Here is a 12,182-nt window from a genome sequence, read left to right on the forward strand (position 1 = left end):
CTGAGCATGAGCACCTTTCCGACCCAGTCTACTGCCACAGCATTAGCCTTGGCCCCTGGGGGGCTTGGTGCTGGCTCTCTGCAAACGTCCCACCCTTGGTTGTGTAGACAACTCCACCTGAGCCCTGTTGACAGCAGATGCATGGCATCATCCCTGCAAGAACCTGTGCGTGGAGTGAATGTGTCAGTTGTCAGTCTGTGTCACATTCCTGTGCACACATGACCATGCAGCTGCCCCTCCCTCTGTTCCAAACACCAGTGAACCCAGACACAACAGGCTGTGAACATGAAGTCTTTATTCTGATTGTCCTCAAAGCAGGGAAGGACTGGTGCAGGGGGCAGGGCAAGCGTCCAGCAGGAGCCCCACACCCAGTGTCCCCGTGTGGGGGCATAAGTCCAGGCAGAAGGGGATCCCAGAGGGTGCTCCTGATCTAGGCTAGGGCCGAGGACAGGGCCCGCCTGGGCAGCAGAGGGCCTCAGCGGGCCAAGGCGAAGCCAATGCGATTGTTATGCCGATCAAACTCTGTATAGAACTTGCGGATGAAGCTGGCGCCCAGGACCCAGATGGGCCCAGTGGGGGGTGGGATGTCCAGGCCGTGGAGGGCCAGTGTGCACAGATCATCCTTACTGTAGGGGTCCTGGCAGGAAGGGAGACGGTTTCTGCACCCCCAGCACATGACCATCCTCCCTCCGCCTTGCCTGACCCCAGCAGCTGTCTCCAGCAATGTTCACCTCTCCCCCCTGCCATCTGGCCCCCAGCCCCGCTGGGCCTCCATCGCATCTTGGCTGCCTTAACCCCTCATGGATCGCACCCCTCCTGGGCGTGGGCACCATGCTAGACGCCAGCCAGACAACACGTCGGGCGCTGTGCTGCCTCTAGGAGCTTACAGTCTAGCTTAGCTTCTGATCCTAGACAAGCTATTTAACTTCTCCGAGCCTATTGATTATGAAAAGAGGATAAGAATATAGGAGCCTAAGATCACTGGGAGCATTTGATGAGAAAATGGAGATGAGGGACAAGCACCGAGATCACAAACTTGGCAGCACATTGGAATCACCTGGGGAAAGTGAGGCGAAAGTGCCCCTCCTAGAGGTGCTGATTTAATAGGTATGGCATGTGGCCTGGGTACTGGGGTTTTTAAAAGCTCTCCAGGTGACACATGTAGCCAAGTTGAGCACCACTGGCCTAACTGGCAACTTGTGTGTTATAACTTGTTGCCCTTCGAGGGCCCCTGCCCACCCTTCCTCCCTGCCGCCGCGGGCCGACCCCAGCCTCACCTGTAGTACATAGTCCGCACTGGTGAGCGTGTAGGCTCTGCCTCCCAGGTGGAAGGAGATGTCGGGGAGTGTGGGCACCTGGTGACAGTTCACGACATACTGGGGGGATAAAGCGAGCCTTTTGGAGTGTGGGAAACCTCTCCGCAGACAAGGAGCCCCGTGCTGTGGGCAGCTGCTAGAGAGGGCACAGGGCCCTCCCTCCGTGGGGGACCAGCCACACGTGTGGAGCGTGTGAGGGGCGGCAGGGGAAGGCCTGAAATGGCTTCGTTTGGGACTTGATGCTGCCTGGGGGGACTTGGGGGTGGACCAGTTGTGCTGCCCCCATGCCCAGCCTCCCCCCTCGGCTTCTTACCTCATCCGTGCTCAGCTCCTGGGCCCCCAGCGCCTCCATGAGCAGCCGCAGGGACCCGGTGGGACCCGAGATGTAGGATGCGCCTGTGTCCACTGCTGCCGTACAGCCCTCCTGGCAGAGCAGGGTGGCCGACCTCACAGACACCCTGGGGGAGGCCGCAGCCAGCCAGACAGACAGAGGCTGAAGGGGCACCTCTAGGCTGCGTGTCTTTCCTGAGGGAGGGCGGGTGGCTGCAGGCCATGCTGGGGGCCCGTGATGCATTGGAGGAGGGGTGAGGCAGTGAGTGGCGGAGGGAAGGTGCTGTCCCCTCCCCCAGCCCACGGCTTAGTGACCCTCCACCGCCTGTCCCTAGGCCCCCTCGCCCTCTGTTCCTCATGTCTTGGTGTTCCCCAGCCTGGACAGAGCAGGTAGAGAGCAAATGGTGGCTGGCCATACCTTAAGAAGCGGCTGCATTTGGAGAGGGGGTGGGATGGTAAACCTGCCCCTTCCCCACCCACCCCTCCCCCGGTGGCAGCGGCATTTGTGGAGCACGGGGAGGTTGAGGATTCCTGACCCCTTCATTTTGATCTGCCAAGAGCCAGTCTTGCTGATGCTCACGTAGTGGAAATTCCCTTGGTAGTACTGGGGGTCGCTGCCTCCCAGCACGATCTCTCCCCCCAGGAAGTGGGAATTCCTAAAGGAAAGATCAGAAGCTCTTGGAGACCCATAACCTCCAAGACCAGCAACTCAAGCAACAAGGGGATGCTGGGCAAGGGTGCAGGGTTGGGTAGAGGAAGGTGGGACAGACAGCAAGGCTCGGAGCTGTCACTATGAAGCACACAGAACATACCGCTTCTCCGCCTTTCTTGCCACCCTCCCCAAGCCTAACCAGGTTTTCCAGAGTAGTCCAGCTGCGCCCAAAACACATCCCCAGAGAAGTCACAGAAAAGGAACAGGTACAAGGACAGTGAGTAGATGCAAACAAGATGCAAACTGGCGCCCTTCACTTGCGTTTGGGTTGCTGCTGGTTGAGCAGGTGCATGGGGGGGACTCTGGGGAGGCTGCTGGGTGGGGGTGAGGGGCTGGCACGGAGACAGCAGGAAGGAGGGGCAGAGAACTTCAGCATCCAGTGGAGTCTGGGCCTGCTGACATGAGTTTGGGGCAGGTGACGTGTGATTCTAGGTCAGGTGCTGAGGGAGTACTGGAGGGTCAGGGCCATGTGAAGGGTTTTGTCTCCTTACTTGGAATTTCTGCAAAGAAAGCGAAACAGCAGAAAGGAAGCCCTCATTTCACCGGAGCCTCCCCAGCGTGGCTGTTATGCATTCTTTTTACCCTTCAGGCAATGGAGTCTCCTAGAGGTGAAGTCACTTGACTGAAGTCACCCAGGCCATGACTGGACGAGTAGGGCCTGGAGCCCGGGCTCCTGGTGCCCAGCCTGAGCTGATTGCCCTCACCCTCCTCTCTTCCCCTGTGCACAGTGCCTCCCTCAGCTCAGGGGCTACCAAAGGGCTGGTTTCCAGAGTGTGCATTGCCTGTGATGTGGTTTTCCAGAATTCAAAGCAGAGGCGTGTGTACATGCACATGTGTGTGGGCGTGTGTAGGTGTGCACACGTCGTTTTGTGCAACTGTAAATTCCTTGTGTTTTTACAAATTCAGAGCGTGTATGTGTGTGCCAGCACAAGTTCCCTTCAGCCCCTCTCCCACCAGTCAGGATCTCTCTGCGTGTTCCTTCCTTTCCATCCCAGGGTAAAGGAGCAGACAGGCCTCTCCTCAGCAAAGCCGGCCTTCTTCCTGTTTGCTGGAACCGCAGCCCTTCCATAGCCTGCAGGCTCGCGTGCGTGCATTTAGCTTCTCCTCTTTCCACATTTCTAATCTCTTGCTTTCCATTGGCTTCTTCCTCCACCTACAAGCCTTGCTCAAGCATCCTCTCGCATTTAAAAACACCCACCCTTCCCTTCCTTGCTTCTGGATCTCACCCCCTACGCCAGTCCCCATTCCCTCCCCTGTCAAATTTAATTTCCCAGGCAGTCTACGTTTCATGACCTCTACTTCCTGACCCCCGCATCCACCTTTTAACTGCCTGCCATCTGGCCTTATCCCTGCTTCCTCTAAAACAGCTCTTCCCTGGACTACCCCTGACTGCAGAGCCACCAATGGGTGGCCTTTTCTCAGTGCCTCCTCCCGTTCTGTCCCCAAACCTGAGACTCCTCTCCATTTTGCCTCTGAGGTTTTTCCGGACTCTAACCCTTCCCTCCACTCTCACTGCCGCTGGCCCTGTGTTCTCACCCCTACGACCTCTTGTCTCCGGCTCATACCATCTCGCTGAACCCAGCAGCTTGGAGCAGGTCCCAACCCTACTCAGGAGCTGACAACAGCTTCCTCAAGGCTGGCGGAACCGCATATAAACTCAGCCTAGCATTGAAAATTCGTTCACGGTTTTCAGCACGGTGCTCGCTGCGTGCCTGTGACGCTCATCACGCTGCCGTATTTCTTGTCTCCCCTGCTAGACTGTAAGCTCTGTGAGGACGGAAGGGTAGGGACGCTGTCTTGTGCACGGTGTTCACTGCTGTCCCCAGCGCCTACCACAGTGCGTGGCACGTGGCACTTACCGAACCGCTGAGTGAGCAGGTAACAAACGCAGGAGCTGAGGAGTGAGGGCAGCGGCTGTCTCTGTGTGGGCGGAGCCAAGGCCCTCCCAGGGGGGGTCTCGGGGTCACAGCAATGCCTTATTTCCCATCACCGCCCCCCACTTGGGAATGTTTTCTGTCTGCTCTGCCCAAGACTGTCCGTAGTCACTAGCTGCTGTGGCTACTGAGCACTTGACATGTGGCTAGTGCAACTGAGTAGCTGAATTTTAAATTTTAGTTAATTTCGACTAATTTAAATTTCAGTGGTGGCATCCATATTGGCTGGTGCAGGTCCAGATATTGACGGATGACCACCTGGTCATCATGATTCTGGCCCAGACCCTCCTTCCGCTCCCCCAGCTCTTCCACCATCACCCCCCACCCACCCACCTTGGCCCCTGGGGGCCCAGGCCCCACCTGCTGTAGTAGACAGAGAAGACGTCCTCTTTTAGCACCCCTTGGGACAGGATGTGGTCAAAGACAGGGGTGACCCCGCCGACGGCCTGAGCAGGGAAGCCCATGCCCAGAACCCCATCAAACTTGGCCAGCATGAAGGGTATCAGAGGCAGCTCCGTGACTTCTCCAAATGTCTGTGTCACCGTGAGTCCGCCCACCTGCAGGAGGAAGGAGCAGAGGAGACCTAGCTGGGGTCTGGTCTGGGCTCCACACTGGGAGCCCCAGGGACACACATGCTCCAGGACACGGCAATTAGGGTAGGAGTATGTCACCAACCCTGCACAACCCCCTCTCTCCCAGCACACGTCTCATGTCATGGGGCCCGAGAGAGCTGGGGTTGATGAGGAAGGGGAAGGGCAGGGGCTGAGAAGGTGGCCCTGCCACACAGCAATAGAAAAGATGCTGAGCACTCCTGTCCCCCCTCCCTAGTGGCCCAGCTGTCATGTCCAGCAGGACTGGGTCTCAGCCCCCACCCTCATAACGGGCTAAGGATTCCTTTGGCACAGCCGGGCTTGACCTTCCTGCTCCTTTTGACCTGAATTCATAGGCATGGGGTGGGGATTTCTTCTCAGGTTCCGTGTGACCCGCCCCAACTCTGATGGAGCAGGGGCTGAGAAACTCCAGGAATGGGGAAGGGATCAGACACTGGCCACATGAAAAAAGAAAACCAGGCCCTGACCCTAATCCAAAACTCAACCTCAACTTGACCTTAAGACCTATGCCTCAAGACCTTAAGACCTATGCCTAACCCTAAAACTAATGCTAATCATAATGTCAACAATGTCCCTGACTCTTATTGAGTCTGGGTTTCAGTCTAGGATGTGGTTAGGAGCCCAGTCGGAGCTGGTGACCTCAGACAGTTTGTGACTGCAGGCTGTGGGGCCCAGGACAAGCCCGACATGCAAGTCAGATGCAAAAGCCTCCATAAGTCACCTACTGGGAGTCAGAGACTCAGGTTTGCCCACCACAGTTCTGCAGCTCTGCAGCCCCAGCTGAACGTAGCAGAGCAGGGTGTTCCTCAACTGCCAAGGCTCCAAGATGGGCTGGGGTGCACCTCCCCCAAGTGTGGGCCCTTCAGGGGAAGGAGAGGCCTGGGGACAGAAGGGGGCAGGAGTCAGGTGGCCTGGGGCAGCCCCACTTACAGTTACAACGTCCTGGCTGAGAAATCCTTTGACCTTCCCTGATCCATAGTGGATGGTGAATTCCGTCCCGTTCTCCATGTAGCTGGAGGATTCCGAGGAGTCGTAGAGGCTGTGAATCTCTGGCAGAAGGACAAAGGTTCAGGTCTGTCCAAGAGTGGCCCAGGCATGGGGACCCGGAGGCAGGGTGCATTGTGGGTATAGCTAGTGTGGTTGGAGGACTTAGCTTAGGTGCAGGGATGAGGTGGCCCTGGGGTTGGGGGCTTGGAAAATGTGTTTCACCATCAATGACTGTGTTTCTTGGGCCCCTCTCTTGTGCCCATACCTCTGAGAATTTTGTCTCAAGTGAAGCATTTTAAAGTAATTGCTAACAACACTGAGAAGATTCTCGGCACAGAGGAAGTGCTCAGAAGATGTGGTTGACTAAGACCAGGGATGGAAGAGCCCGTGTGCCAGGGCTGGGTTGGAGAATTCAGTTCTGTCTCAATCTAAGAAAGTCATAGCAATGGCCTTCCGGGTGGCCAGGGGGCTCCTGGAGCTCACCTTTTTACCTCGGTGACCGTATCAGGAAACCGGGAGACACCTTCCTCTCCCTCCTCTCAGGGGCAGCGGCACAGGGGCGGAGAGGAAGTTGCTCACTTGGTGGCCGGAGGGAGTTAGCTGGCCGCGGGGCAGGGATGCCCAAGGGTGGCAGGGCAGGGCTTGGGGAGAGGTGCCACAGGCCCGGGGTCTCACCACAAGCAGTGTAGAGAGGGCTGCACTTGGTGGAGGGCACCCAGAGGTTGGCCGAACCCGTGTCAAAGATGACTTTGAAGGTCTGGGGTGGGGTGCCAATGCCAATCTCGCCGTAGTACTGGGTCTGTGGGGCAAGAAGAAAGAGGGGGTGGAGGGGCTCAGGGAGCCTTGCGTCTTGGGGTCTTTCCTCGCCCCACCCTTGGCTCTCAGGGTGCGATTAGGCAGATCCTGCAGCCTCTCTGGGTTCCCATTTTCTTGCAGGGATGGGGGGAGGCTGGCACCCCAGCAAGGGGAGGCTCAGTGAGACACCCTTCCCGACCCTCGGGGGTCCACTGGTGCAGGAAGCAGTCAGGCCTTGCCAGGCCAGGTCGAAACCCCCTCCTGAGTCACACACCCCTTCCCACCCACCAGTGGCGCCTGGCTCGAAGCCTGGGCTGAGTTCCCAAGCTCACCCTGCCTCTGACTGGCCCCTAAGTTTCTTCCTGCCCTTTGTGCCTCAGGCTTTCCAGCTGTCAAATGGGAATTTTCTAGGGTGCTAGAGTGCTCCTCACCTCCTCAGTCAAACAAGCATGGAAAGAGTGGGCCTCGCAGCAAAGAAACCCCCAGGTCCGTGAGAGAAAGGAGGTAAGGCGGGGTGAGGGGCCACGCCCGGCACTCACGTCCAGGTAGTTGGTGAGGACCACGGGGGACGAGCTGTTGCCGAAGGAGACCCTCCCCGGGAACCGGCTCCACTCTGCACTCAGCCTGGCCACATCCACCCCTCGCTCCTTCAGGCTTTCCCGGACTGAGGGCATTTTCTTGAGGAAGATCCTGGCCCAGAGTGGAGGAAGAAAAAACAGAACAGTCCTGCACTCCCCCACAATATTGGTGGAGTCCCCGAGGGACCCCCTTTTAGTACAACTCCCCCTAACCTTAGCCCAGTACCGGGAATCACCCTGTGCCCTGGGGCCTCTGGAGAATTTATAGGAGTCACCTCTCGTAAAGATCAGTTTAGGCCGGGCACGGTTGCTCACGCCTATAATCCTAGCACTCTGGGAGGCCGAGGTGGGAGGATCACTTGAGGTCAGGAGTTCAAGACCAGCCTAAGCAAGAACGAGACCCTGTCTCTACTAAAAATAGAAAGAAATGATCTGGACAGTTAAAAATATATAGAAAAAATTAGCTGGGCATGGTGGCGCATGCCTGTAGTCCCAGCTACTCGGGAGGCTGAGGCAGGAGGACCGCTTGAGCCCAGGAGTTGGAGGTTGCTGTGAGCTAGACTGACGCCACGATACTCTAGCCCAGGCAACAGAGTGAGACTGTGTCTCAAAAAACAAAAAAAGATCAGTTTAGATGAGTCACCTGCACTGGTATTAAATAACCCTAAACTAACCTCCTTCTGTCGCCTGATTTTGATTAGACAAAATCTCCGTACTGGAGACACAAGACAACGAGCATCACGGCCTTTCAGGATGGAGGCTGGGGAGTGGGGGAGGCAGTATCACGTGCGGCCTGTAGGTGGCAGCAGATGCCCACAGCAGCCTGCGGGGGTCTCCGGGCTGGGGGTGGGGCAGGGGCGTGTCCAGCCGGGGCTGCTTGCACCGGGTTGGGCGGGGAGAGATGCCGGCATCTCCAGAGTGCCCGTGCTCCTGGTCCTCGGGAAGGTGTGTCTTGGGCCTAAGGCCCGGTCCTTTGGCTTCTCGTCCGGACGCCTTCCCATCCACCACCTTTGGGAGGCAGAATTAAGAAGAGACCTAGGAAACTCAGAGTGCACTGAACTGCTACTGAATGCGTGCCCAACGCTGTAGGTACGCCATGCAAGCCTTGTGACAGCTCTGCAAGCTAGCTGTCCTTATCCCATTCTATACATGAGCAAATAAGGGCTCACAGGCATGAAGGTGACTCAGAAATGATGGGGCAGGTACTCAGAGCGTGTGTCTGCCCCTGTGTCCCATGTAGGGTCCCCTGGGTCCCAACATAAAGGCTGTTTGCCCAAGCCAGGGGGAAGATGTCTCTAGCTGTTGGCCAGTGGGTCACAGGATGGCAGCCCAGATTAACTTTGCAATAGACTTTCCCAGACACATGAAGATTCCCTCTGCATCTCAGCTGCTGGTCCTCCCTCAGCATCCTCCCCTTCTCCGGTCTTAATGAATTGCTGTTCTCGCAGGGCCCTGTGCCTGATGGATGTCGGGGCTTTCTCCTCCCTGCTGTGGGCTGCCTGAATCCTCTCCTTTAACACCACTGTCCCCAACCTCTGGGCCTCGGCCCATTACCAGTCTGTGGCCTGTTAGGAAATGGGCCACACATCACCGTCTGAGCTTCACACCGTGCCCCGCCACCCACGACATCCCACCCCCTCATCCCTGGTCCATGGAAAAATGTCTTCCATAAAACCAGTCCCTGGTGCCAGAAAGGTTGGGGACCACTGCTTTAACACTTGTAGAAATGCCCCCTGCCTGTGCTACCCATAGCGCCCCGTGGGTTCTCTGTGTGCCCCACATCAAGCTCAGGCAGTCTACGCATTGTCTCATCGAATCTTCAGAGCAGCTCTATCGAGTGGGTACTGTTATTATCCCTGTTTTAAAAATGGTACACTGAGACTTGGAGAGGTTAACTTAGTTGCCCACAATTCCAGAGCTAGTTTGTTGTGCTAGTGAAGCAAGATTTAAACCAAGACAATCCGACTCTGTAAGCCTCGCATTTAATCATCACTGTATCGCGCTGTTGCCTGGTAGAGTTAACTGCACCGCGCACTCTTCTGAATAGTTAGGGTGTGAGCTCCTCGGAGGCAAAGGGCTTGTCTTAATCGTCTCGGAGCCCCCCGCAGAGCTCTGGGCAGGCCTGACTAGTGCCACTTATTGACTGGCCATGTGACATTGGGCAAGACACTTCCCATACCTCCCTGCCCAGTTGGTTGTGAGGACTGGATGACACCACCCCCTGCCCGAGTTAGTTACCGTCTGAAGGCGTTGGTGTCTGTGGGGAGACCGAGGGTGCAGGAGCCCCAGAGCACCAGCAGGAGTCCCCAGCGAGGCATTCTGCTCCATCGGTCCATGCTTCCCCTCAGTCCGGGGCTCTCTCTGGGATCCACGGAAGCCTGGTGGCTCCCTGAGCCCTTCTCCTTTTATACACTCCATAGTGGGATGCTTGCAATTCTGCCCTGCCCTGATTTATTACCCTGGGGCAGATGGCGGGGCAGCCAGCAATAAATCCCACTCGTGGGACCGAGCTAGGTGGGTGAAGGGTAGCCAGGTTTCCGGATGTGGAGCAGAGGGGCTGGAGGAACAAGAGCTGTGGGAAAGCAACCCTGCGCCCAGTGACGCCAGCAGCCCTCTGTCTGGCCTGGCCCTGCGACCCCCCGGGGCAGACAAGGGCTGAGAAACAGCACAGCTTAGGGACAGGGTCAGGGCCAGGACAGGCGTAGAACCTGGGTTTCCAACCCCCAGCCCAGACCCCAGCCCCCGTGCCCTTGGAGCTCCCTCCTCTGTGTTAACCTTGGCTTTGGGCCAACCGGCTTCCCCAGGCTACATCCCACTTTTCCCATCTGGAACATGGGTGAATCTTCCTGGCTTGTTCCTTGGCAGGAGAAGCTGCACCTGGTCTAATCCTCTGGAAGCAGGGAAATGGTGGTGGTGGGGGGTTGCCCATCCTCAGCTGATCTAGTAATGGTGGGAGGGAAGGGTGGTCCTTAGGGTCTGGGGAGGCTTCTGCAGAAGACAGGTGGGGCAGCTGCTCTTCCAGCTCATCTTCCTCTTTCTACTCGGCCCTAGCTCCCTCGTGGGCCCCACATCTCTGCCTTTTACGCTTTTCCCTGCAGCTTTACAAGCAGGCTGGGGCAGCTCCCCAAACATACTCCTGGCTCCTAAATCCCAGGGTGGGTGCTATCTACTCAGTCCAGGACGCACTACCCTCGTTTCTCCCTGATTATTTTTCAGGGTCCACCTCAAATATCCCCACCTCCTCCATGGAGCCAGCCCTGACTCAGCCTAGAATTGACTGTGTTCTGCTGTGGGATCCCACAGCACAGCCACAACCCTTCTCTGAGAGCACTGGCCCCAGCTGCCCCCACTGTGATCCTTGATAGCTGCCAGATGAGTGAACTAGTGAACTGCAATGGGCAACGCTAAGAGCCCTGGGCTGGCTGTCAGCATTCTAGTCTTCACGCCACCATGAACTTACTGGGTGACGCTGGACCCCTCTCTTCTCCTCTTTGGCTCTCAGTTTCCAAATCTGTACAGTGAAGCAGGTGGCTGGGTGGCCCCTAAGGTGGCTTCATGCTCAGACACTCCAGCATTCTAAGCTCTGCGCCTTCAGGGGCTGCTGTCTGCACCAGCCCAGGCAGTAAAAACAATGGGAGGAGCTAATCTCTGTGGCTAGAGCTTGGCTAGTTAATGTGTTTCCACCTCAGAGATGATAAGGTCCTCCCCAAGTGACGGCTGTAGTGCTGAATCTTCAGGCACTGTGTTTGGAAGTGAGAGAATTATTTGAGGACGGGGCAAACGTTTCAGATCCCTCACGGTGGGGGGCCTCATCAGGTGGAATTAACATTTGTTAAGCACCCACGTCCGCCTCAGGTGCTCTTTCAATCCTCTTTCATCCATTAGCTAATATTCACTGAGCCTTTATTATATGTCAGGGGCTCTGTTAGAGGCTGCAGTTACATCAGTGACAAATACACAATTTCTGCTCTTGTTTGTGGCGCCCCCAGTCTTGTGGGAGAGAGCGATTGTTATCATCACACATCAATGTAAAAGAGTGCTGGTGACAAGAGCCAGTCAGAGAACTCCAGGAAGGTTTCCCCAAGGAAGTTACACTTGCCTTGTGATCTGAAGGCTGCATAGGCCATGCACGGCTGGAGAGAGAAAGAAATAGAGTCCCAATGTAACAGCACGTGCAAAGGCCCTGTGGACAGAGAGATGAGAGGGACTTGGGTGAGAGAAGCGGCTGGGAGGCAGGGGGTTGGTGAGAGCCAGCACTTACAGAGAGCTTACCGTGTGCCAGGCACCACTCTAGGTGTTTAATGCATTTAATTCTCACAATAACCGTATGAGTCGGTACCATTATAACCCTTTTTCAGAGATGATGCCACTGAGATACAAGAGGACTCAGAAGGTAACTTGCCCTGAGTCACACTGGCAATAAGTGGCAGAGTCAGACTGTAAGTGTAGGTGGCATGACCCAAACCCATTACCTAGCTGAGTGTCAAACCATAAAAGTTATTAAAGGTGAGAAGTTCCCTGTTTACCCTGAGAGCCATGGGAAGCCGCTGACGGGTTAAGCAGGGACTGATGTAATTAGATGTGTTTTGCAAAGACATTCTGGCTACAGCGTGGACTGGCAAGGGCTTGGGATGGGTCCGAATAGTGTGGCGTATCTCAGTCATGGGGTCATGGCACTAGAACTAGCTTGGACAGGGTAAGCGGGCGTGGTGAAGACAGAGAAGATTGGATGGACTTGAGAGAGATTTAGGAAGTAAAATCTGCAGGACTTGGTGAGAGACTGGACGTAGAGATTGAGGGAGGGGGTGTTTTTTGGAGGACTCAGGACACACAGAGTGCAGTGGGAGGGAACCAGGATTCCAGAAGGGGAAGAAGGTTGGGAAGACCATGAGTTTGAGGACCTGTTGAGTATGCGCCTC

The 12,182-nt window shown here is 56.3% G+C and overlaps 1 protein-coding gene across 2 annotated transcripts; it reads right to left on the reverse strand.

Moving 5' to 3' along the window:
* Nucleotides 1-278: 278 nt before the first annotated feature.
* Nucleotides 279-9,632, reverse strand: REN (renin). Of its 2 annotated transcripts, none has more exons than XM_045536115.1 (9): nt 9,502-9,632; nt 7,225-7,375; nt 6,566-6,689; nt 5,834-5,952; nt 4,653-4,849; nt 2,183-2,302; nt 1,630-1,774; nt 1,278-1,376; nt 279-637 (listed from the first exon to the last, which is right to left on the reverse strand). In XM_045536115.1, exons 1-9 carry the CDS (start codon nt 9,597-9,599, stop codon nt 476-478), a joined length of 1,215 nt encoding a protein of 404 aa, XP_045392071.1. In that variant the 5' UTR covers nt 9,600-9,632; the 3' UTR covers nt 279-475. The 2 variants fall into 2 exon arrangements, with proteins under 2 accessions (XP_045392071.1, XP_045392070.1); XM_045536114.1 differs by having other exon boundaries at nt 7,225-7,381; nt 9,502-9,630.
* Nucleotides 9,633-12,182: the final 2,550 nt, after the last annotated feature.

This window comes from Lemur catta, chromosome 23 (assembly GCF_020740605.2).
Source record: "Lemur catta isolate mLemCat1 chromosome 23, mLemCat1.pri, whole genome shotgun sequence".
NCBI classification, from domain to species: Eukaryota; Metazoa; Chordata; class Mammalia; order Primates; family Lemuridae; genus Lemur; species Lemur catta.